Genomic DNA, 26,779 nt, shown 5'->3' with positions numbered 1-26,779 from the left:
CCTGCCTTAGCCTCCTAAACAGCTGGGACTACAGGTGTGCGCCATCATTCCTGGCTAATTTTTGTATTTTTAGTAGAGACAGGGTTTCACCATGTTGGTCAGGCTAGTCTCTCAAACTCTTGGCCTCAAGTGATCCACCCACCTTGGTCTTCCAAAGTGCTGGGATTACAAGTGTGAGCCACTACCCCTGGCCAGCAGGATAATTTTTTTGGACTAGCTCTCTACTGATGTTCTTTTAGGTTCTTTCCAGTTCTTTGCTAGGATAAAAGATGAGATCATGTACATCCTTATATAAATATCGTCACGGATTTATATAAATATATCCCTAGGGTAATTTGAAGAAATTTTACATAGTCTTTGAAGCATTGGGTATGAAGGGTTCAAACATTATGGAATTCAGAAATGCGACATAGTATTTCTGAATGGTAACTCTGATGAAGCTTTAAATTCCATAGCCATCTGGGCTTTTCCTGAATAAACAAATATTCTGTAATTTTCTAAATAATTTTCTCTGGTTCCTTTTATCCTCACCTATAGGCCACCTAATTTCCAAAATCAGCATATTGACACTCTGGGAATGCCACTGTTGACAAGACCAACTCCCAGTCTCTAAACAAGGAATTTTAAAGCATTCATTTACCTTGAACTGGGTACTTCTTATCCGAGTTAAATTCATTAACATGACTCCTGAATTAACTCCTGCAGAGCCATAGAAAGGATGCCTTGCAAAGCGGCTGTACCAGCCAATCTTGGGGATTTCGTGCTCAGGGGCCATGGCTGCAAGCTGGGTGGAATTAAACAGCCTCAGAAGCTTCCAGATGTCATCGACAGGTCTCAGAAAGAGAACATCGGTGTCCACGTAGAGAAGTGAGTCCACATCCTTTAAAATCACCTTTGTGTGTAAGGAGTGGGCATAAAGGGGAGAGGGGGGAAGAAAACAAAACAAAAACAGGTCAGAAACAAAGGAAGTAGCCTGACAGGTAAATAATGCTACCGACGTTTGCTGATTCATATTAAATTCTGGAAAGGTACCACTCTTAGCTTCCATTCCTGCCTTTGCCTTTGACTTGAGGAATGAGTGTCGATCAACAGGTAGAGATTTAAGATAAATCTTGGTTTGGATTAGCCCAATTCTGGGACCCTGGACTATATTTCATAAGGGTTGAACTTACAAAAAAATAAAAACATCAGCAAATTACTGTGGCTCTCACTTCTTCCATCTTCCAATAAGGCCACTTGTTTTTCTCTCTCAGGTTTTCCTTGGAACATCCAGTGTGGCATTAGAAAACTTGAAGTGGATAATCTCTTTTTATTTATTTATTTATTTTTGAGATGGAGTCTCACTCTGTCGCCCAGGCTGGAGTGCAGTGGCCTGATCTTGGCTCACTGCAACCTGAAGTGGACAATCTCTAAACCAGCTCATACCAAGCTTTGGGGGTAAATATTCTCTGTCTCTGGATCCATTTCTTCTAGTGTTAATGGGGGGCCCTGCATCTTTTAAAATATATATAAATATATGTAATTAAATACACACACACACAGACACACACACACACACACAGGCCAGGAGCAGTGGCTCACACCTGTAATTCCAGCACTCTGGGAGGCCGAGGCAGGTAGATCACGAGGTCAAGCGATCGAGACCATCCTGGTCAATGTGGTGAAACCTCGCCTCTAATAAAAATACAAAAATTAGTTGGGCGTGGTGGTGTGCGCCTGTAGTCCTACCTACTCAGGAGGCTGAGGCAGGAGAATCACTTGAACCTGGGGCGGAGGTTGCAGTGAACCGAGATTGCACCACTGCACTCCAGCCTGGTGACAGAGCAAGACTCCATTTAAAAAAAAAAATTAAAAAAAAGTATATAGTTTGCAGATGAGGGTCTTGCTCTGTTGTCCAGGTTGCAGTGCAGTGGCATGCTCTTGGCTCACTGCACTCTCAATCTCCTGGGCTCAAGCGATCCTCCCACCTCAGCCTCCAGAGTAGCTGGGACCACAGCTATGCACCACCACACCTGGCTTTCTAAATTATTTGTAGACACGAGGTATTGTTATGTTGTCCAGGCTGGTCTTAAACTCCTGGACTCAAGTGATCCTCCCACTTTGGCCTCCCAAAGTGTTGGGATCACAGGTGTGAGTCACTGTGACCTGCCTAAAACGATATTTTTAGCTAACATTTGGTCTTGGGATTAGGGAATGCAAGTCATTGGCTAGCTTTGTTTGTATATCAGCATGCGGCAACCTTTTTCCTCTAAAGGGCCAGATAGTAAATATTTCAGGCTCTGTTGCAACTCCTCAAATCTGCTGTTGTAGCATGAAAGCAGCCATTGATAACAGATAAACAATGAGAGTGGGCCGGGCGCAGTTTCTTCAAAACAACAGAATTTGAAGATTCTAATTTCAATCCCAGCACTTTGGGAGGGCGAGGCGGGCAGAGAGATTGAGCCTAGGAGTTCAAGACCAGCCTGGGCAAATGGTGAAACCCCATCTTTATCAAAAAATAGAAAAACTAGCCAGGCATGGTGGCATGTGTCTGTAGTCTCAGCTACTCAGGAAGCTAAGGTGGGAGGATTGCTTGAACCTGGGAGGCAGAGGTTGCAGTGAGCCAAGATCACACCACTGCACTCCAGCCTGTACAACAGGGAGAGACTCTGTCTCAAAATAGTAATAATAATAATGAGAGTGGCTGTGTCCTAATAAAACTTCATTTCAGGACATGGATGTTTGAATTTCATATAATTTTCAGACATCACTAAATATCCTTCTTTTGATTTTTCAACCATTTGAAATGTAAAAGCCACTCCTGGCTCACAGGCTGTGGTTTGCTGACCTCTGCTGTGGATGATTCAAGCCACCTTAGGTAAATGAGTTCTCCTGTACGAACTGCTTAGCTTTCCAGAGCTTTGCTCAGGGATTTGAGACTTCAAAGCCTTAGTTAGTAGTAGCATTATTTGCTTTGTTTTGCCATTGTTCCCCAAACTTTGGGGTAGCTTAACCAAGGAAGGATTTGAATCTTCTTGGATCCCTGGCCTAACATCATCCTAACACCATAACACTTATGGACTGAATGTCTGTGTCCCCAACATTCATATGTTGAAGTCCTAACCCAAAATGTGATGGCTTTTGGATAGGGACCTTTAAGAGATAATTGGGTTTAGCTGAGGTCAGAAGGGTAGGGCCCTCAGGATGGAATCAGTGCCCTTATAAGAAGAGACACCAGAGAGTGCTCTCCCTCTCTCCCTCTGCCATGTGAGGACGGAGTGAGAAGGTGGCCATTTGCAAACCAGGAAGAGGCTCCATCACCACAACCGTCCGACCATGCTGACACCCTCATCTCAGACTTCCAGCCTCCAGAACCGTGAAAAAATAAATTTCTGTTGTTTCAGCCACCCAGTCTTGTATTTTGTTATGGCAGCCCAAGCAGACTAGTATAACATGCCACTGGGATTCTCAATATTTAAAATTGATGAACATGGGTGCTACATGATACAAGTATCAAAGGAATTTCAGACTTGAGTAATTCTGAGGTCCACATAATTTGCCACAGGATTTATCTTTTGTTCTTCATCTACTAGAGGAATGGATGTTACAAACCAAAAAAATGAAATTCAAATACTGATCATCTATCATTTCATAAATGGAGATTATCTTAACATCCATTTTAAGAATTTGAAGATTCTAAGCCAGGCACGGTGCCTGGGAGGCTGAGGCAGGCAGGTCACTTTAGGTCAGGAGTTGGAGACCAGCCTGGCCAATATGCTGAAACCCCGTCTCTACTAAAAATACAAAAATTAGCTGGGCGTGGTGGTGTGTGCCTGTAATTCCAGATACTCGAGAGGCTGAGGTACAAGAATTGCTTGAGCCCGGGAGGCGAAGGTTGCAGTGAGCCGAAAAGATGGCACTGCACTCCAGCCTGGGTAACAGAGTGAGACTCTGTCTCAAAAAAAAAAAAAAAAAAAAAAAAAAAGAAAAAGAAAAAGGTGGGCGTGGTGGCACATGCCTGTAATTCCAGCTACTCAGAAGGCTGAGGCAGGAGAATCCCTTGAACCCGGGAGGCAGAGGTTACAGTGAGCTGAGGTCATGCCACTGCACTGCAGCCTGGGAGACAGAGTGAGACTCTGTCTCAAAAACAAAAACAAAACAAAACAACCACAAAAACAAAACAAAACAAAACAGAATTTGAAGATTCTAATTTCAAAATTAGGAAGAATTTTGTATATTGACTGCTTCTTAAACTAAGCATTTAAAGTTTCAGCATGCTCATTTTGGTATATAGATCATATTTCAAAGGAACACACAAAAGTAGCCCCAGTGGTACATCTCAGAGAAATGTGAGAAAATGGCACTGAAGAATCGTGAGTCTGGTATTCCTGAGTTCAAGTCTTGGCAGCCTGAGGTACTACCCCCATGACTTCAGACAAGTTCCTCAGTTTACCACCTACCCAGGTTGTTACAAGGATGCAACAATTTGGTTTGAAATGAAACCCACGAGGTACTCAGTACAGTGGCTGGCACACAGTAAGTACTCAATAAACAGTGCTTTTGTAAGAAGTCTCTGTGTCTTCGCTTTTAAAATGTCAAGTATAATTAGTTACCATTCACATCAATGCTCACAGCACTTCAAAACATGTGTCAACCACAAAAAGCCTTTTATGTAGTCAGAGTCGAGCAGTGCAATGAAGTTTTTGAACCTTCCTAATATGATCCATTCAGTACCTTGACTGAAAATAAGTACATAAGGACTTTTTACTCTTTATCTGAAAAAACAAAAGACCAAAAAAAAAAAAAAAAAAAAAATCACTTTTTGATAACATTGCATCTCTGGAGGCTAATTCCGCAGCAAGTACTGCTGGTATTAATTTGAAGAGGATCATTGTTGGCCATGTTATAATGGGATGTGGAATATTTACTGAAAGGATATAAAATTAGCCATTCTAAATTCCTTTATGGAAATTAGCCAGCACTAGCAATGAGGCCTTTGTTTTTTTAGAGTAAGGGGCGGGGTTAAAAGGCAGCACACAATAGCACTCTGTACCCGATGTGCCAGCTATAATGTAATGGATCTTCCTGCTCCTGCTCCATGAACCACCCTAACCTGGGCGCCCACCTCCAGTGAACCCTGCTCAGCCATCTGCACCAAGTGTGAGCCAAAGCCTGACCACAGGCAGCAAGATGATCAGGGGCTCACCAGTGCACCTTCAAATTCATTTTCAATTTGTTGTAATTCTAGTCTGAATTTGACAGTATGACTTGGTGGTTAAAAGTTTTAGGTTTGAAATCTGACTTCCTATGTTCAAATTCCATTTCCACCATTAACTGTGTGATCTTGAGCAAGCTCTTTTGGCCCATTTTTTTTTTAAGACAGGGTTTCACTCTGTCACCCAGGCTGGAGTGCAGTGGTGCAATCATAGCTCACTGAGCTTTGACCTCTTGGGCTCAAGTGATCCTCTCATATCAGTCTCCTGTGCAGCTGGGATCGCAGGCATGAGTTACCATGCCCAGCTAATTTTTTCTTTTCTTTTCTTTTTTGAGACGGCGTCTCGCACTGTCACCCAGGCTGGAGTGCAATGGTGTGATCTCAGCTCACTGCAACCTCTGCCTCCTGGGTTCAAGCGATTCTCCTGCCTCAGCCTCGGGAATAGCAGGGACTACAGGCATGTGCCACCATACCTGGCTAATTTTTGTATTTTTATTAGAGACGGGGTTTCACCATGTTGGCCAGGCTGGTCTTGAACTCCTGACCTCAAGTGATCCGCTCACCTCGGCCTCCCAAAGTCCTGGGATTACAGGCGTGAGCCACTGCACCCAGGTGCTAATTTTTTTGTTTTTTTGTAGAGACAGCTCTTGGTTTGTTGCCAGGCTGGTCTTGAACTCCTGGGCTCAAGTTATCCTCCTGCCTTGGCCTCTCAAAGTGCTGGGATTACAGGCATGAGCCACCATGCCTGGCCTCCTTAAGCCTTCTAAGTCTGTTTCCTCTTCCTACAAATGGGATTCATAACCCATTTCATAATGCTGCCAGGATGATTAAATGAGGTCATGTGTGTGAAGCCCCTGGCACACACAGCAAGGACTCAATAAATGCTACGTGATCTTATTTTCATCCCACTCTCATGAGGGCTACGTTTCCTGACTGACAGCCCAGGGAACCAGCAACTGGCTATGGTAGTAGTAGTAATGAAAGAATGAGGCCGGGCATGGTGGCTCACGCCTGTAGTCCCAGCACTTTGGGAGGCTGAGGTGGGCGGATCACGAGGTCAAGACATCAAGACCATCCTGGCCAATATGGTGAGACCCTGTCTCTACTAAAAATACAAAAAAAGTTGGCTGGGCATGGTGGCGTGCGCCTGTGATCCCAGCTACTCTGGAGGCTGAGGCAGGAGAATCGCTGGAACCTGGGAGGTGGAGGTTGCAGTGAGCTGAGATCTCACCACAGCACTCCAGCCTGGCGATGGAGCGAGACTCTATCAAAGGAAGGAAGGAAGAAAGGAAGGAAGGGAGGGAGGGAGGGAGGGAAGGAAGGAAGGAAAGGAGGGAGGGAGGGAGGGAAGGAAGGAAGGGAGGGAGGTAGGGAGGGAGGGAAAGAAAGAAAGAGCGAGAAGGAAGGAAGGAGGGAAGGGAAAGAAAGAAAGAGAAAGAAAGAGAGAAAGAAAGAGAAAGAAAGAGAGAGAAAGAAAGAAAGAGAGAAAGAGAGAAAGAGAGAAAGAAAGAAAGAAAGAAAGAAAGAGAAAGAAAGAAAGAAAGAAAGAAAGAAAGAAAAAAGAAAAAAAGAAATTCCCTGTTCACAGCTTTAACAGGGGAGACAGAAAAGCGGCAAAGCAAAGTGATGATGAGAAGGGTAGCACAGAAGCACAGAGCAGAGCCCCTCCACCAGGCTGGAGGAAAAGTAAGGAAAGTTTCCCAGCAGAGGTGACATCTAAGCTAAGAGGTAAATAAGTGGAGAGCAGGACAAACATGGAAGAGCATGTGAAAAGAGAGCATGGCAAAGGGAGGACTGCCAGTTGCTGTGTGGTGCTGGAGTTTACAGTGGGAGGAGGGGTGAGAGATAGGGCTGTCCAAGTGGGCAGGGGCCCAATCAGGAAGTGTGTTGACAAGTTTGGACTTAATCCTGAGAGCAACAGGGAGATATGTTCAATGACTTGACCCCAACACCTCAAGGTCATCCTTGCTTCCTCGCCTACCCATACTGCCCGCATCCAATCTTCAGCAAGTCACATAGGCTCTACCTCCAAAATGTCTGAGTCTGTCCATTTCTCTCCTTCTCTGCTTCCTCACCCAAAGTCCAAGGCACCATGACAGTTCTCCTAGAATTCTGCAAATTCTGTTCCCCAGGCTCCCCGTGTCTGCACTTGCCCCCTCCAATCCACTCCTCACAGAGCAGTCAAAGGGATTTTTAATTCCATTGTGACTTGTTCTTTGACCCATCAGTTCTGTACAAGTGTCTGTCTAATTTCCAAATATATGGAATTTTCCAGATATCTTTTTGTTATCCACTTCTAAGTTAACTCTCTTGTAGTCACGGAGCACACAGCAGCATTGCCATCTTTTCGAATTGACTGAGACTCGTTTTATGGCCCAGGATGTGGCCTATCTTGGTGAATGTTCCCTGTACATTTGATAAAAAAATATTTACGCTGCAGTTGCTGGGTGGAGTTGTCTATAAATTCTACAGCTGTCAATTAGGTCACTTGGTTGATAGTGTTGTCAAGGTCTTCTATATCGTCACTGGTTTTCACGAGCTCCTTGGAGCTTTATGTCCAGACACAGAGAAAAAGGGATGGAGAAATGTGGAGTTACTGCAAATTCATTTGTATCAACAGGTATAATTAGGGAATCATTATTCATTTTCACACTAATGATAGTTAGTTATTAAAAGCGGAATGTTGGACTCTCCAACTCTGTGGATTTATCTTTTTCTCTATTTGTCTAGGAATGTTTTTCTTCGTGGAACCGGAAGCTTTGTTATGAGGCGTACACTCATTTGAGACGGTTACGCCTTCCTGATGGGTTGATCCTTATATCATTACAAAACATCCAGAGGGCTTTGAAACAAAAGCAAAAACCTACAGTAGATCACCCTACTTTCACCCTCTAACCCCTGCAAGGCCTTTCACTGCATTTCTTTCTTTTTTTTTTGAAGACAGAGTTTTGTTCCTGTCGCCCAGGCTGGAGTGCAATGGCATGACCTTGGCTCACTGCAACCTCCACCTCCCAGGTTCAAGTGATTCTCCTGCCTCAGCTTCCCGTAGTTGGGAACACAGGTGCCCGCCACCATGCTTGGCTATTTTTTTGCATTTTTAGTAGAGGTGGGGTTTCACCATGTTGGCCAGGCTGGTCTAGAACTCCTGACCTCAAGTGATCCACCCATTTCCGCCTCCCAAAAGGCTGGGATTACAGATGTGAGCCACTGCCCCTGGCCTTCACTGTATTTCAAATAGTCACACCTGTACCATAGTCTGTGAAGGGCTCCACAGGATATACATGCTCTGTCTACCTCTCCAACTTAGTCTGCTGTCACCAGTGTTCCTCCACCGCATGGCACAATCCAGTTTGTTTTTTGTTTTTTGTTTTTTTTTTTTTTTTTTGGCTCCAGGGCCTTACACCTTTCATTATCGCTCTACTACTGTCAAAATCAGCAGAGGGTAGAAAGCTAAATAATCCTAATAGGAAGCCAATGAGCTCCTAATTCTCTCCCCGACTACAGCCAGGGTCTCCTCTATCTGAGATACTCTTAAGTCTTTGCTTAGATAGAAACAAACATTTAAGTCCCCTCTGTCAGAAAGAAAACAGAAAACACAAAATTGAAACAATAGGCCAGGTGTGGTGGCTCGCCGGGCACTTTGGGAGCTGGAGGTGGGAGGATTGCTTGAACCAGGAGTTTGAAAACAGCCCGGGCAATGTAGCAAGGCCTCATCTCTGCAATAATAATAATAATAACAATAGTAACAATAATAATAATAAAGTAGCTGGGTGTGGTAGTGTGCACCCGTAGCCCTAGCTACCTGGGAGGCTGAAGTGGGAGGATCGGTTGAGCCCCGGAGTTTGAGTCTGCAGGGAGCTATGATCACACCACTGTACAGAGGCCTGGGCAACAGATGGAGACTTGCCTCTCAAACAAACAAAAACAAAACTAAAGCTATAAATTTCTAATTTAACGAAGGAATCATCTTATCATGGACTAAGTGTTTATGTTTCCCCCAAGTTCATGTGTTGAAATCCTAACCCACAAGGAGATGGTATTAAGAGGAGCCCTCACGAATAGGATCAGCGCCCTTATAAAAGAGGCCTCAGAGAGCTCTCTCACCCCTTCCACCACATGAGGACACAGTGAGAAGGCACCGTCTATGAATCAGGAAGCAGGCCCTCACCAGACAGATGCTGAATCAATCTTTTGGTGCCTTGATCTTAGACTTCCCAGCCTCTGGAACTGAGAAGTGAATTTCTGTTGTTTATAAGCTACCCAACTTAAAAAAAAAAGGTCTTGTGTTCTTGCAACCTGAACTAAGACATGCCTTCTGGAATGACTAAGTCTTCTCTACGACTGGGATGTCTTCTCTCTCACTTCATTTCCTAAGTTCATGAAGATGATAAAGCCCTCAAATGCACTTAAAAATGACATCTTTTTTTTTTTTTTTCCCAGACAGGGTCTTGCTCTGTCATCCAGGCTGGAATGCACTGTCACAATCATGGCTCACTGCAGCCTCAACTTCCTGGGCTCAAGTGACACTCCCATCTCATCCTCTCGAGTAGCTGGGACCGCAGGCACGTATCACCACGCCTAGCTAATTTAATTTTTTTTTTTTTTTGTAGAGACAAGGTCTCTCTATGTTGCCCAGATTGATCTCTAACTCCTGAGCTCAAGCAATCCTCCCACCTTGGCCTCCGAAAGTGCTGGCATTACAGGTGTGAGCCACCATGCCCAGCCAAAAGAAACGGCATCTTTATTGATTATGAAATACATGTACTGCCCCTGATGCTTTAGTCAGTTTCTAGGTTTGTGAAATCCTGTTTTTGATCATTGCCTAAAGTACTAAAACTGTGATTAATGTGATAATTAATGCTTCCCAAATCATATCTGCTGATGTAGGTGAATTAGCAGTCACTGCGCATTCTGCCCTCTTTCCCCGAGTCTGCAGGTAAAGCCCCATGGAGCTCCTGCTGTTCATGATAAGCAACTTCCCAGACCTGCTGGTGAAGTGTCACCAAACGCTTCCCAAATGCCAGGCAGAGCATTTCACTCGTTATTCTTGAACACTCAGGTCTGACTCATCCCTTCTTAGAAAGACTTTCCCAGAGGGCTCCTCCTTCCTTCCTTCCATTTTCTCTTCATCATACCACCTGACTTCCTTCCTTCCGTCATGTCTCACAGTCAGCGGCCTTTGGTTTGGGGGGGGGGGGGGGGGGGGGGGGGGGGGGGGGGGGGGGGGGGGGGGGGGGGGGGGGGGGGGGGGGGGGGGGGGGGGGGGGGGGGGGGGGGGGGGGGGGAGGGGGGGGGGGGGGGGGGGGGGGGGGGGGGGGGGGGGGGGGGGGGGGGGGGGGGGGGGGGGGGGGGGGGGGGGGGGGGGGGGGGGGGGGGTGGGGGGGGGGGGGTGGGGGGGGGGGGGGGGGGGGGGGGGGGGGGGGGGGGGGGGGGGGGGGGGGGGGGGGGGGGGGGGGGGGGGGGGGGGGGGGGGGGGGGGGGGGGGGGGGGGGGGGGGGGGGGGGGGGGGGGGGGGGGGGGGGGGGGGGGGGGGGGGGGGGGGGGGGGGGGGGGGGGGGGGGGGGGGGGGGGGGGGGGGGGGGGGGGGGGGGGGGGGGGGGGGGGGGGGGGGGGGGGGGGGGGGGGGGGGGGGGGGGGGGGGGGGGGGGGGGGGGGGGGGGGGGGGGGGGGGGGGGGGGGGGGGGGGGGGGGGGGGGGGGGGGGGGGGGGGGGGGGGGGGGGGGGGGGGGGGGGGGGGGGGGGGGGGGGGGGGGGGGGGGGGGGGGGGGGGGGGGGGGGGGGGGGGGGGGGGGGGGGGGGGGGGGGGGGGGGGGGGGGGGGGGGGGGGGGGGGGGGGGGGGGGGGGGGGGGGGGGGGGGGGGGGGGGGGGGGGGGGGGGGGGGGGGGGGGGGGGGGGGGGGGGGGGGGGGGGGGGGGGGGGGGGGGGGGGGGGGGGGGGGGGGGGGGGGGGGGGGGGGGGGGGGGGGGGGGGGGGGGGGGGGGGGGGGGGGGGGGGGGGGGGGGGGGGGGGGGGGGGGGGGGGGGGGGGGGGGGGGGGGGGGGGGGGGGGGGGGGGGGGGGGGGGGGGGGGGGGGGGGGGGGGGGGGGGGGGGGGGGGGGGGGGGGGGGGGGGGGGGGGGGGGGGTGGGGGGGGGGGGGGGGGGGGGGGGGGGGGGGGGGGGGGGGGGGGGGGGGGGGGGGGGGGGGGGGGGGGGGGGGGGGGGGGGGGGGGGGGGGGGGGGGGGGGGGGGGGGGGGGGGGGGGGGGGGGGGGGGGGGGGGGGGGGGGGGGGGGGGGGGGGGGGGGGGGGGGGGGGGGGGGGGGGGGGGGGGGGGGGGGGGGGGGGGGGGGGGGGGGGGGGGGGGGGGGGGGGGGGGGGGGGGGGGGGGGGGGGGGGGGGGGGGGGGGGGGGGGGGGGGGGGGGGGGGGGGGGGGGGGGGGGGGGGGGGGGGGGGGGGGGGGAAATTATTTTCTCATTTGTTGCTTGCCTCCTCCAACTAGAATAGAAGCCCCTTGAGGGCTGGGACCTTCCATATCTAGGTAACATTTAAAATCTGTGTGCCTGGCCCATGCCTGACATAATATATGCTAGGCATCCAATAAATATTTACATGAGCTAAGGAATTCAACTGTTGAGCTCGCTCATAACCACTGTAATTTTAAATATGCTTCGAGGCTGATTGTAGACGAGAAGGACAGGTTCTGAGTGATGAGAAGATCTGTGAACAAATGAAGTGCAGAAGACTCAAGTTCATGAAGGAAAACCACTGCAACGCCAACCACAGGAATATCCTGCTGTTGCTTGCATGGCCTGGGACATCACCCTCTAGGCCTCTCTTGACAAGACAGCTAGGCAGCTTCACACATCATTCCACTTCGTTACCTCTCATGCATTTCGAAAATGCCTTACAAACTAAAGGGCACAAAGGGAGCTAGGGGAGGGAAAGAACAGAAGCAAAGACAAAGGTGCCATTTAGATTCAAGCAGAAATGAATTTCAGAGAGGGAACCTTTGGAAAATGATCCTGGTGATAATCAGGAGAGAGAAGAAATATTAAAGAGGATTAAAGCAGGAGGTGGAAACAGAGAAGAGCAAAGAACAGTTTCAGAAGAAAAAGAGAAACACTCTTTTTGTGCCAAGAAAAGATATACATAAAAAACCTACATACATAAAAAACAAAGAGCTGGGGCTAGGTGTGGTGGCTCATGCCTGTACTCCCAGCAATTTTGGAGGCTGAGGCAGGCGGATCTCTAGAGGTCCGGAGTTCAAGACCAGCCTGGCCAAGATGGTGAAACCCCCATCTCCACTAAAAATACAAAAATTAGCTGGGTGTGGTGGCACACGCCTGTAATGCCAGCTCTCAGGTGGCTGAGGCAAGAGAATTGCTTGAACCTGGGAATTGGAGGTTACAGTGAGCTGAGACTGTGTCACTGCACTCCAGCCTGGGCAACAGAGGCAGACAGTCTCAGAAAGAAAAGAAAGAAAGAAGGATGGAAGGAAGGAAGGAAGGAAGGAAGGAAGGAAGGAAGGAAGGAAGGAAGGAAGGAGCGAGCCAGGTGTAGTCACACATGCCTGTGGTCCCAGCCACTTGGGAGGCTGAGGAGGGAGGATCACTTGAGCCCAGGAGATCAAGCTTAGAGTGAGCCATGATCATGCCACTGCACTCCAGCCTGGGCAACAGAGGGAGACCGTGTCTCAAAAAAAAAAAAAAAAAAAAAAAGGAAAAAGAGAAATACAAATACCATTACTGCATTTTTTCAGTTAAAATAAACATTGCTTTATGTGTACTCTATTGTATTTATTCACCTATTTTTATCTTTGTAAATTTTCACTTCCCTAAGCCAAATACATTTTGAGAAGCTATTCCAAGATAATACTTAATTTCTGTAATTATATCAGGTCCCTGTCTTCCTTTTTCCCCCTTTTCCTTTTTGAAGCATCCATCATTCCTGAAATACACACAAACACACACCTCTTTGGGTAAAATGTGTTGTCAAAGTTGCTTGACCGTGCTGATTTTCACCCACCGCGTCCGGCTGTGGTTTTAAATTTTTTATTGTGAGATCATTTTAAATTTACAGAAGAGGTGTAAAAAGTTTAGAGAGTTCCCATGTATTCTTCACCCAGCTTTCTCTTGTGTTAACATCTTACACATAACAACAGAACAGTAATCAAATCTAAGAAATTAACCCTAGTATAAATACTATTAACTAAACTAAAGAACTTACTCAGATGTCACCAGTTTTTCCACAAATCTCCTCTTTCAGTTCCAAGATCCAAACATTGAATTTCTTTGTCACATCCTTAGTCTCCTCCAATCTGTAACAATTTCTCAGCCTTTCCTTGTTTTTTCATAACCTTGACAGCTTTGAAGAGCACCTGCCAGTTATTTAGAACAAAGTCCCTCAATTTGGGTGTCTGATGTTTTCCCATGTTTAGATTGAGGTTATGCTTTACTGGGAAGAACAGAGATGAAACACACCTGGGTGCATACGATGTTGACTGGGCCAAGTGATGTCAGTCTTGATTGCTTGGCAAAGGTGGAGTCGCCAATATTCTCCACAGTAAACTGAGGATTTCCCCTTTTCCTTTACTAAATATTTTGGAGGAGATACTTTAAAATCATACAAATATCCTGTTTCTGGTTAAACTTTCACTCCTTAATTTTAGCATTCACAGATCTTACCTGCAGTAATTATTACTACGGTGTTCTAACAGTGATTTTCTATTTTCCTCATTCTTTTTACATGTATTAATTGGAATTTTCTATAAGGAAGAGGTGTGATTTTTCTCCATTTATTTATTTATTCAGTTATGTATTTATTTTTTAAATTCAGTTATTTATTTAGATTAGTATGGACTTATGAAAAATTAAGTGTTATAATTAAATACTATCATTTATTTTGTGGCTCAAGTTGTTCCAGCTCAAGTCATTGGGAGCTCTCTCAGATTGGTTCCTGTCCCCTTCCAATATGAACCCCCTCCTTTTAAAAATTGTTTTTATTATTAAAAAATATTTTTTAGCACATCCTTACTTTCTGGCACCAGAAGGTCAACTCCAGGGGCATCTTGCATTTTCCCTGCCTTCAGTCAGGAATGAACAGTTCTCCCAGGAGCCCTGGTTCCTCTGGAGGATGGAATTCAGAAACCAATATCTACGGGCTAGGTGTGTTCACTGCTACTCAGGTGTCACTGCTTCTAGCCTCCTAACAGTGGACAGAGCTAGGAAATACATGTATGTATACAAACCCATGTATACATACCTATCCATAATTACTTCTTTTAATTATTTTTATCTTTTCCTTTTTTCACAGGTGTTGATTACTTCTCTACTTATCTATACCTATATATTTATTTAAAAAAAAATGAGTCCACATTGACACCGATCTCAGGACTGTGCCTCTGTGTGTGTGTGTGTGTGTGTGTGTGTGTGTGTGTGTGTGTATGTGTCTGTCTGTGAGAAATAATTTGTTAAAGGCGAAGAGAATTCTGAGCTTAGATTATTAGGGTGTTGGGCTAAGTTTTGAAGAACTAGGTGTGATTTTAATAAGTGAGGCTGGAGGTAGGGGAGTCAAATGGCCAGGGTATTGTCTCCAGGCAACAGTATGGCAGAGGGTAACCTGCACAGCACCTGGGAAAGAGTGACACACACCAAGAGCAGCTGGAATGGGAAATTCATGACTTGGAATAGTGCTGAAAGTTAGTACATAAACTCAGAATGCAAAGGGCCCTGAACACCAGGCCCAGAGGTCTGGACTTGACTCTGCAACAGGGACTCTAGGAAGGTTCTGGGCCAGAATCCATCTGATGAGAATAGCATTCAAAAACCAAAAACGCAGGAGTGGTACACAGGAGAAAAGAGACACACGTAGCAGGGAGATGAATAAACAGGACAATACAATAACCCTTTTCTCTATTCATTGCCACCTTTATTTTTTGTCTTAATTGTAAATACATGCAGACCCAGAACACATGATCAGAAAAAGGCCTATACCTTCAAGGCTCTGTACTTCTGGTGCATGTGACTGTCTTTGCAAATGTGAACAGATAGCTTGCATACATTATGTAAAGCTCTGATGCTTTTTGTCTTTTTTCTCTTTCTGATTGGTTTGCTATTTTTAAAAATTGGGCCAGTGCGGTGGCTCATGCCTATAATCCCAGCACTTTGGGAGACCGAGGTGGGAGTATTGCTCGAGGCCAGGAGTTCAAGAATAGCCTGGGCAACATAAAGATCCCATCTCTACAAAAAATTTAAACATCAGCCAGGCGTGGTAGTTTGTGTGGGTAATTCCAGCTACTCGAGAGGCTGAGACAGGAGGGTCCCTTGAGCCCAGGAGGTGGAGGCTGCAATGAGCCATGACTGCACCACTGCACTCTAGCCTGGGTGACAAAGTGAGACCCTGTCTCAGAAAACAAAAACAAAAACAAAAACAAAATAAAACAAAAAAAACAGAAGTTGTCTGAATTCCACAATACACAAATTCATGCTTATGTGTTGTAAAAACATACAAACAATTCAGCAATCAACAGAGTAAGTTCAAGTTGCTCTTAACCTGTCCCTGTCCTCATCACACCACCACTCCAAACCCCCAAACCAACCCCCTCTCTCTTCAGAATTAACCAACATTAACAGTGAACATCATCCCAGTCTGTTCCTATGCATTGTACCTGGGGTCTTTGTATGGCCAGAAAGTCAGATCTCAACTTAATCAATCCATCACTCTTAAAACTCTTTTATTTTTTCTGTAATTCTTATTACTGCCTGAAATTAACAAATTTACTTATTTTTTTGTCATTCTTTTCTGACTTGGATATAAGCTCCATGAGATTAGGATATTTGGATATCTTATTCACAGCCATACTTCTAGGGCCAGTCACATAATTGAGGCTCAATAAATATTACTGAATAAATGGTTGTATGTATAAATGTTTATAAACACACACACACATATTTTTTTGCATTTTCATTTTATTTACTTTTTTTTTTTTTGAGATAAGGTCTTGTTCTGTCACCCAGGCTGAAGTACAGTGACACAATCATGGCTCATTGCAGCCTCCACCTCCTGGGCTTAGGCAATCCTTCTGCCTCAGCCTCCCAAGTAGCTAGGATTAAAGGCGTGAGCCACAGCACCTGGCCATTTATTTGCATTTAAAAAATACTGGCTAAGTGCAGTGGCTCAATTCTGTAATCCTAGCACTCTGGGAGGCCAAGGCAGGTGGAGTGGATTGCTTGAGTCCAGGAGTTCAAGAATAGCCTGGGCAACATGGTGAAACCTCATCTCTACAAAAAATACAAAAATTAGCCGGGTATGGTGGTGCATGCCTGTAGTCTTAGCTACTCAGGAGGCTGAGGTGAGAGAATCACCTGAGCCTGGGGAGGTTGAGGCTGCAGTGAGCCATGACAGCACCACTGCACTTCAGCCTGGGCAATACACTAAGACCCATGTCAAAAAAAAAAAAAAAAAAAAAAGGACTACCAGTAGAATCATACTATACAAGCTATACTTTCTAATTGTCTACTTTGGGATACTTCCTTTTAATTTTATGTGTGCAGACAACAAAGAACATTTTGTTTGATGCTGCATATTCCCAAGTATCCTCTTCGATATTCTTGAAATAGTTTAAGATAGTGGAGAGAATAATGAATATTTGGAAAATAATCTTGCTATACAATGCTTTCTTTTCTGTTTGTTGTTGTTTGTGTTGTTGTTGTTGTTGGGACAGAGTCTTGCTCTGTTGCCCACGCTAGAGCGCAGTGGTGTGATCTCGGCTCACTGCAACCTTGCCTCCTGGGTTCAAGCAATTCTCCTGCCTCAGCCTTCCAGGTAGCTGGGTGCCACGACACCCGGCTAATTTTTGTATTTTTAGTAGAGACGGGGTTTCGTCATGTCGGCCAGGCTGGTCATATTCTTTTCTGTTTTAAAATATATATATAATTGGGAGTCTGTAGAAAACTAAATACGCATTCTTAATTAAGTAGTGTTCCACACTGTTTTAATCTGAGATTTTAAGATTGTTCATTTTGTTAAATTATTACCTTAAAATGGGGTGGCACAGGAGAAAATTAAAGCCTTTCAATTTTTATTTTTGTTTCTATTGTGCCCCCTTGTGGAATTACATATAACTTACATATTCGTTTTTGTGACGTTCTAACAAAGAGCAGGGTGTACTAATGTCATGGCTGCATTCAGGCATGCGCCAATCAATGAAGTAGACTCTTCTGATCAGTTTAGTCTTTGCAAACAAGATTCTGATTGCTTCTGAGTTGAGCGAATCAATGACGGCTTTGTTCAAGACGGTTCTTCTAAAGTTCTGGCTCATTAAACTTGTGTTTGGTCTTTGATTTCATCATTTCAGCTGTGTGGCCAACTGTTAGAACTGCATGCAGGGAGTGTTCCACAGGCCTTGCGTAACTGAAAGTATCTGGTTTCTCCGGCATGTTCTGAGATAATGGCTCTCTAAGATCTTCCATCTGCTTCCATGCTTGCTTTTGGCTTGCTTCCTCCTCTTATCAGGTGTTGCAATCCCAGCCAGCAAGCACACAGTATCTTTTCTTGTTGGCTGTAGACATTCCGTTAGCCATGGCAACTGTCATTTAAAGCAGAGTCTAGTTTCTTAGTCAGATGGTGCCTCCCCAGAGAATGTGTTGCTGAAAACAGGATCATTGGATCACAAGGAACTGTAGCTCTTCACTGAAATTAGACTGATTTTCAAAGAAGCTTTTCCCTTTTCTTACATTTGAGCCTCTAATATAGCCAACATTTACTGAGTAGACAATGGGTTCAGGGCTCGGCACTTTTATAAGTATTATATCTTTAAATCCTCTCTCTCACTTTTTGAAGCAGTGGTTAAAGCCCTTTTCATAAGACCATCCATCCATTTGTCTGTCTTTCCATCCATTGTCCATCCCCCTATCCATCTATACATCCATCTTTCCTTCCACCCATTCATCCATCCAAAGAGTTTTACAAAGTGCCTTCTGTTAGTATGTACCAGATATTACTGTAGGTGCAGAAGATCAAGGACCTTTTACATTTTTTTCTTTTTTTTAAATTAATTATTTGTGGAGACAGGATCTCACTGTGTTGCCCAGGCCAGTTTCCAACTCCTGGCCTCAAGCAATCCTCCCACCTCTGCCTCCCAAAATGCTGAGACTGTAGGCATGAGCCACCATGCCTGGCCAAGATTAAAGATCCTTGCCCTGAGAGGGTTTACATGCTCCTAAGAAAAGCCGAAAAATAAAACAAATGAGTAAAGTGTGTAGTATTCCAACTTTGAAGATGGTAGGATATGGAAAACTAAAGCAGGGATGGGGAGCAATTATAAATACAAACACCTCACTAAACTGGCAAGTCTGAGCAAAGACATATGTTCTATTTCTTTTTTCTTTACCCATTTAACAGTTAAAGAATGGAAGGTTCAGGGGAATTTTCCTACGGAGGTATTTTGGGAACACTTTAGGAATGTCTTCTACAAGTAGAGGAGACAACACTGCCACTAATACATTCTAAGAAGTAGGGCAGAATGACTATTCTATAGGAGAATCTTGGGCTTCAATCCAGACTCCAAGATTTACCCCAGGAAAATGATTTAATTTTCCTCAATTCCAGTTTCCTCATTTGTAAAGAGGATGCAAATGAGCATATTCCTCAAAGAGTTGGGAAGAGTTAATGAAATCATAAACCTAAAGATCGCAGCCTGGGTTAAGTGCAGTATGCATTGGGTGGTCATTGATCACCTACAATACATTCCTCTTTTTTCAGTGTTATGTCCTGAAGACATTTTTTTTTTTTTTTTTTTTTTTTGAGATGGAGTCTCGCTCTGTCACCCAGGCTGGAGTGCAGTGGCCGGATCTCAGCTCACTGCAAGCTCTGCCTCCCGGGTTTACGCCATTCTCCTGCCTCAGCCTCCCGAGTAGCTGGGACTACAGGCACCCGCCACCACACCTGGCTAGTTATTTGTATTTTTTTAGTAGAGACGGGGTTTCACCGTCTTAGCCAGGATGGTCTTGATTTCCTGACCCTATGATCCGCCTATCTTGGCCTCCCAAAGTGCTGGGATTACAGGCTTGAGCCACTTGCGCCTGGCCTCTGAAGACATATTTTAAAGCAGCATTTCTTAAACTATTTTCAACTGTACCTCATAGTAAAAAATGCATTTTCATCATAATTCCAGTTTGTGCATACATAAATATATAAGATGGAAATGTCAAAAATAATACTTGTTTTTACTAAATGTAATGCATATTTATTCTATTCTATTTCATGTTTTTTTTTAAAAAAGTTGATAATAATCCACTAAACGGGTTTCAAGAATCACTGGTGGGTTATTCCCCACGATTAGGGGAAACTCAGAATAGTCAAATAGTTAACCAAAGCTTAGTAAATAATATACATAGATAGGTAGGCAGACATATGGACAAAGAAGTAAAAATGGACCTTCCTCTATGTCCTCCACCATATTCTCCAACATTTTCTTCCCAGAGAAAACCACCAATTCCAATTATTTAAATTTATTCTGTAGGTATATACCTCCATGTCTCTAAATAATATACCTTATCTATTAACTTCCTATGCTGGAAGAATAGGTTTTAGCTCTCTTTCACACAAATTCCCAACCCCACACATATACCTTCCCATCCTCCAATACAATTATATCAAAATATCATTTAGACCAATATACAGTATTATGATGGCCATGCAAACATTATTTCCAGTGAAGCCACAAAATGAGTAGCAATACTTTCCCTCTCTGTACAAGTGATTTTCCTGTTTTCCTGGAATTAATGACTCTTTTTCATGTTGTTAATTTGTTTCTTTTTTTTTTTTTTTTTTTTGAGACAGAGTCTCACTCTGTCACCCAGACTGGAGTGCAACGGCAAGATCTCGGCTCACTATATCCTCTGCCTCCTGGGTTCATGTGATTCTCCTGCCTCAGCCTCCTGAGTAGCTAGGACTACAGGCATAGTCCACCACACTTGTCTAATTTTTCTATTTTTAGTAGAGACAGAGTTTCACCATGTTTGCCAGTCTGTGATGTCTGTTATGACACCAGGAGGGCACTTTTTACCTGCATTGTCCTCTGGCTCTCCCTTATAAACTAACTGGCCTATGGTTTAGCTTGCTGTTCACATGAAGCTGCAAGCCTCCTCTTAATTAAGAAGCACCCTGGCTTCTGGCCACACCTCCATGGAATTTAGGCTCTACAACACATAGCTAGCTAGTAGCAATTAGAAATGCTGATGGCCTGAGTCTCCCAAGGAGATACCATATTCCTCAACTGGGAGCTGGAGAGAGAGAGAAATCCCTGCGTTCTTGAATGAACTACCTGAAGGTGAATTTTTATCACACTGAACTGGAAGGGGGAAGGAGGGAGACTGTGGTTCAAATGTCACAGATTCTCACTCTTCTTACCAAGTTTTAGTAGATTTTCTTGAATAAATGTTCCTTCATTTGCCTAGGTCCTTAGGACAATTTCCAAAGTATTTAGATAGTTGCTTTAAAAATAATTTTCACAAATTATGCTTGTTTCACTGGGGAGCAATTCCACAGGGCTCCTTTTTTTCTTTGAGACGGAGTCGCGCTCTGTTGCTCAGGCTGGAGTGCAGTGGCACACGGTCTCTGTTCACTGCAAGCTCCACCTCCCAGGTTCACACCATTCTCCTGCCTCAGCCTCCCAAGTAGCTGGAACTACAGGCGCTTGCCACCAAGCCCAGCTAATTTTTTTTGCATTTTTTTTTAGTAGAGACGGGGTTTCGCCATGTTAGCCAGGATGGTCTCGATCTCTTGACCTCGTGATCCGCCCACCTCTGCCTCCCAAAGTCTTGGGATTACAGGCATGAGCCACCGCACCCAGCCACCACAGGACTCCTAATGCCACCATTTTGGAAGTTGCTACCTTGCCATGCTCTGTTTCTGCCGTAGTTGCTAAGCTGCTAGAATTTGGATTTCAGGCTGCTTTGAGCAATCATTATGCTTATGGAGTAGCCTTGCAAGGGACTGAAAGAGAGAGAGTCCTGATGACATTATGTGAGCTTCTGGATCTAGCTGTGCTTGGAATCAGTCCTACAGTGTGGACTTTGTAGTTAGATAAGCCAATAAATTTATTTCCTTCTTTGCTAGTTGGAGTTGAGTTTCTCTCACATATAACCAAGAGTTGTAGCTAATATCCCGAATGTCAAACTTTTAATAGTGTATGAGTAAATGATAAGTACTGTGGAAAGCTTGTTCAACAAAATTGGTATCTAGGGTCATTTCATGTCATCATTTAGGTAGCTAATCTCATCCAAATAATTTATGGCCTCTTGGTGCTTGATGAAATGTATAAACATCATTTATGGTGATTCTAATTGATGTTCCCCTTAATAAGGATTTTTAATATATTCCTATATGTGTGTCAATATTTGTTAATATCCAAAGGATTTGTTGCAAGGATGTCTCAATGTTAATTGCAAATACTGAGATGTAATATTAATAATAATATAAAGGTCTGACCTTAATTATAAAAAGTTCTAAAAAGTATGATAAGCCTCCCTTTTCCATTAGCCTACAGCTAACTCATGAAGACATCATTGGTAAGCATGCAGATTTCAAAACATTGGAACCAGTTATGGGTCTCTTTAACAAGCCATAAGTGGAAAAGAGAAGATTATATGTTGTTGCTTTCACTACAGTATCTAAAAGCTAGATAATCTAAGATTTATCTTTATTTGGCATGGTAGTCCTTTGAAATATTAAGGAGTGGGACAAGTTTCTTGGAAATATGGAGTAAGAATACATTTACAGGTTAAATACATTTAACCTTTAAGAATACATTTACAGGTTAAAGCTATAGGAAGTGAGCGGTGGCTCGCACCTGTAATCCCAGCACTTTTTTTTTTTTTTTTTTTTGAGAGGGAGTGTCGCTCTGTCGCCCAGGCTGGAATGTAATGGCATGATCTTGGCTCAGCGTAACCTCCACCTCCTAGGTTCAAATGATTCTCCTGCCTCAGCCTCCTGAGCAGCTGGGATTACAGGTGCCCACCACCACGCCCAGCTAATTTTTGTATGTTTAGTAGAGACAAGGTTTCACCATGTTGGCCAGGCTGGTCTTGAACTCCTGACCTTGTGATCTGCACACCTCGGCCTCCCAAAATGCTGGGATTACAGGTGTGAGCCACCAAGCCTGGTTGAAGCCATAATTAATTTGATCAGGCGCAGTGGCTCACACCTATAATCCCAGCACTTTAGGAGGCCTAGGAAGGAGGATCATTTGAGCCCAGGAGTTTGAGACCAGCCTGGGCAACATGGTGAGACTCTTGTCTCTACAAAAATTTTAAAAATTAGCTGGGCATGGTGGTGTGTACCTGTGGTCCCAGCTACTCATGAGGCTTAGGTGAGAGGATCACTTGAGCCTGGGAGGTTGACACTGCAGTGATCCATGATTGCACCACTGCACTCTAGCCTGGGCAACAGAGTAGACCCTCTCTAACCCCTTCCTTAAATATAGATATCTATGGTGAATGTTGGGAGCAAAAAAATACATCAGACATTATTATAAGCTTGGAGCTTATTAAAACTTGGTAAAAACAAAAACAAAAACATTTCTCCCTGGGTAAGGTATGGATAGAATCTTACCCTACCTCAAATTACCATATTGGGTGCCACTTACAAATAATGTCTCTAAAGGTTCTGCAATCCAGTGATGTTTGTTATGTTTTACCTATCTCTAAGATTCCCAGAGGACCACAGTTATTAAGGAGAGAAGTCTTCAAAATTAAACAGGCACAGCGTGTAGCAAAATGTACAGATCTATTATAAAATCTCACTACCTCCAATTAATTGGGGGAAAGGTGATGTGAATTCATACAACTCAATTACTCCTACAGATGTAAAGGATTTCTGGCCTTTACTAAGAAAAAAAGAGAAAAGTATTCCAGAATCAATTTTAATGAACACATTTGATTTATTTGTAATTGGCATATTGTTTTAAATATTTTAAGCTTCTGAATTACCTGAAAGAAATATGCATTTTAGAATGCTTAATCAAGCCATCTGCAGTTTAGTTTGCATTCATAATGGTCCCATGCCACAGGACCATTATTCACAGAAGGAGAGGAGTCAATGTCCACTGATTTCTAGGAGTTCATAAATTTTGAATTGGTGGGATCTGAATCACACTAATTGCACTTGAGAATCTAATAGGTTTGAGTTGCAAAGACTTATGCTCTGATATTATTCAGACAGTAAAATCTTAGTTGAGAGAGGGTCTCTTCCGCAGTTTTGGGTAGATGACAACCTCTTGGAAAATGGGTGGGACCATGGTCCTCAGTCCACTGATTGCCTGATAGAATGTTTGCACTTTAGGATCTCCATTTTCTCTGTGCCCCTGAGGCAGCACACCCGATATGCTTTTGTAGTGATGAATTCCAAGGAAAACACGACCGAGACTTTATTTCAAATTACGCTCAAGATCAATACATCTCACTGATGCCCAAAAATGCCATGTTCATAATCTGCTGTTTTGATATACAACTAGGAAAAGGTAAATGTCCTGTCAACCACAATCTCTCTTTATTATTTTTAAAGAGGGCTCATTTCCATTATCAGAAGCAGATAGGGAATGCCAGCACCCATTTGTCATTCAAAACCAAGCACTTACTTAGCTGGGAAAGAATTAAAGCCATTAGGTGATGAATTTGTTTTTTTTTAAATAATGGTAATAAAGTCACAATTCAAGGTCAACAAAAATTCAAGTGTAGTTGCACTGGGTAGCTAATATTTTGGATAGAATGGGAAGACCATTTCCCAACATTACCTTTGGTTTTCTAATACTTATTTTTTGCAAAAATGGAGACAAGAAACAGAAACCTAACATTTTCTCTCACCTCAAAGAGTAATCAGTTTTTATATCACCAACCTAGAGATTTTCATGTCAATTAAAGGGAGTCTTTTCCTACCCCAGTTTTTATGTGACTAATCCTATCTCACCATATGTATAAAAGTCTGTGACATGTGAAGAACAGATGATGTGGCCAGGCACACCGGCTCATGCCTGTAATCCCAGCACTTTGGGAGGCCAAGATGGGCGGAACACCTGAGGTCAGGAGTTCAAGATCAGCCTGACCAACATGGTGAAACCCTGTCTCTACTAAAAATACAAAAATTAGTGGGTCATGGTGGTATGCACCGAAATCCCAGCTACTTGGGGGGTTGAGGCAGGAGAATTGTTTGAACCCAGGAGGCGGAGGTTGCAGTGAGCTAAGATTGTGCCACTGCACTCCAGCCTGGGAGACAGAGTGAGACTCCGTCTCAAAAAAAAAAAAAAAAAGAAAGAAAAGAAAAGAAAAATAGATGACGTAATGAGCAAGTGAGCTTGGGCAGCTGATTGCTGCCAGCAATTCATTCAGGGTTCATTCTGCTCACAGGTCTCTGCGTAGGAAATGCTAAAAGTGCTACTCTCCAATTAGGGTTTTCAGACCGATAGATGTGAAGATTCCTTCTGCTTGAGTATCCTCAGGCACCTCAAAATCAAAATATGTCCCAAATCAAACTCATTTGACCCATTTACCAAAAATGCTTTTCCCTGTCTTTTCTATCCCTAAATGATCCTGCCATTTATTCCTTAGGTTGAGCCATAAGAAATTGCCTTTTTTGTAGGTCATTAATGGTTGAATATTGGCAATTTCAAAAGGATCAACCTTAACAGTTGTTCAGGTTAAAAAAAAAAAAAACAAAAACCTGCTAAAATCCTTTTCATATCACTTCCCCTTCAACTCTTACAACAAGCCAATCAGGAAGGTTGGTAAATTCTGTTTCAGGCAGGTCCATTATCCATCTCTAAGGCAAGCATCAAAGCCCAAGCCAAGTTAGTGAACTGGCTTCACCAACCCTGTCCATGCTGCCATAAACCAGAGTGTCTTCTTTAAAACGCAAGTTAGAACATGCCACTTGCTGCAAAAAATCATCCAATGGCTTCCCACTGCCCTTAAGAAAAAGACTGCGCTGGGTGCTGTGGCTCACGTCTGTAATTCCAGCACTGTGGGAGGTCAAGGCGGGAGGACCGCTTGAGCCCAGGAGTATGTGACCTGGCTGGCAACATAGCAAGACATCATCTCTACAAAAAATAAAAAATAAAAAAATTAGCTAGGCATGGTGGCTCACACCTGTAGTCCCAGCTACTTGTGAGGCTCAGGTGGGAGGATCAGTTGAGCCCGGGAGTTGGAGGCTGCAGTGAGCCATGAATGCACCACTGCACTCTAGCAGGGGCAACAAAGAGTGACCTTATCTCTAAAAAAAAAAAAAAAAAGACAAAGACCAGACACTTCTAGATGCCTTGCTGATCTGCAAGCTCCAGTCTCTACTGATTGCTTCACTCTCATCTCACTTTCTATTTTTTGGTTACAATGACTTTCTTTTATTTTTTTAAACATGGCCCTTCCCACCCTAGGGCCTTTGTATATTCCCTCTGCCTGGAACCCTCTTTTCTCTAATGACCCCCAAGGTCCTTGTCACCTAGTAACCCTTACTTCTCCTTTATTCATGTCTCTGCATAAATGCCACTGCTGGGCAGGCATGGTGGCTCATGCCTGTAATCCTACTACTTTGGGAGGCCAAGGCGAGAGGATCACTTAAGCGCAGGAGTTCAAGATCAGCCTGAGCAATATAGCAAGACTCCATCCCTACAAAAAAACATATCCCACTGCCTCAAGAGAACCTTCTATGATCTCTCTCAGACCAGGATGGAACCCCATGTTACATACATCCATGAGACTATCTCCTCTTAGTACTGGTCATACTTCGAATTGTTTGTTCAAGGCCCTACTAGACTCAAGCTTCAAGGAAACAGGATCACGGCTGTCTTATTACCATGTCACCATCACTGAGCCAGGGCCCAGCACCCTAATGGGCACTCAACAAATATCTATGGAAGGCACGAATCCCTCACAAAATTTAGAGCAGCAACTGACAGTTCAAAGTTGCCATCCCTGCATAATATTATTCTCACTTTTGATATATCTTTTTTCTACTTAATATTTTATTTTTATTATTTGATTTTTAAAATTGTATTTATTTATTTACTTTTTTGAGACAGGGTCTCACTCTGTCACGTAGGCTGGAGTGTGATGGTGCGATCATGGCTCACTGCAGCCTCAACCTCTTGAGCTCAGATGATCCTCCCACCTCAGCCTCCCAAGTAACTGGGACTACAGGCATGCGCCACCATGCCCAGCTAATTTTTTTTTTTTTTTTCCTGAGATGGAGTTTCACTCTTGTTGCCCAGCCTGGAGTGCAGTGGCATGATCTTGGCTCACTGTAACCTCTGCCTCCTGGGTTCAAGCGATTCTCTTGCCTCAGCCTCCTGAGTAGCTGGGATTACAGGCACACACTACCACGCCTGGCTAATTTTTGTATTTTTAGTAGAGACAGGGTTTCACCATGTTGGCCAGGCTGGTCTTGAACTCCTGACCTCAGGTGATTCACCCGCCTCGGCCTCGCAAAGTGCTGGGATTATAAACGTGAACCACCGCCCCCCGCCTAATTTTTATATTTTTTGTAGAGATGGGATTTCGCCATGTTGCCCAGGCTGGTCTCAAGCTCCTGTGCTCAAGCCATCAGCCTGCCTTGG

At 45.1% G+C, this 26,779-nt stretch overlaps 1 protein-coding gene across 1 annotated transcript in view; it reads right to left on the bottom strand.

The window, feature by feature from the left end:
• Nucleotides 1–26,779, bottom strand: part of GXYLT2 (glucoside xylosyltransferase 2) — a 65,997-nt gene that overhangs the window by 24,103 nt on the left and 15,115 nt on the right. Inside the window, exon 3 of the mRNA XM_050781358.1 lies at nucleotides 641–892. Within this exon, the coding sequence (XP_050637315.1) occupies nucleotides 641–892 (252 nt within the window). The remainder of the gene's footprint in view (nucleotides 1–640; nucleotides 893–26,779) is intronic.

The sequence above is a fragment of the Macaca thibetana genome, chromosome 2, assembly GCF_024542745.1.
Source record: "Macaca thibetana thibetana isolate TM-01 chromosome 2, ASM2454274v1, whole genome shotgun sequence".
NCBI classification, from domain to species: domain Eukaryota; kingdom Metazoa; phylum Chordata; class Mammalia; order Primates; family Cercopithecidae; genus Macaca; species Macaca thibetana.
The sequence above is the reverse complement of the archived record's forward strand: the minus strand, read 5'-3'. Positions and strand labels throughout refer to the sequence as shown.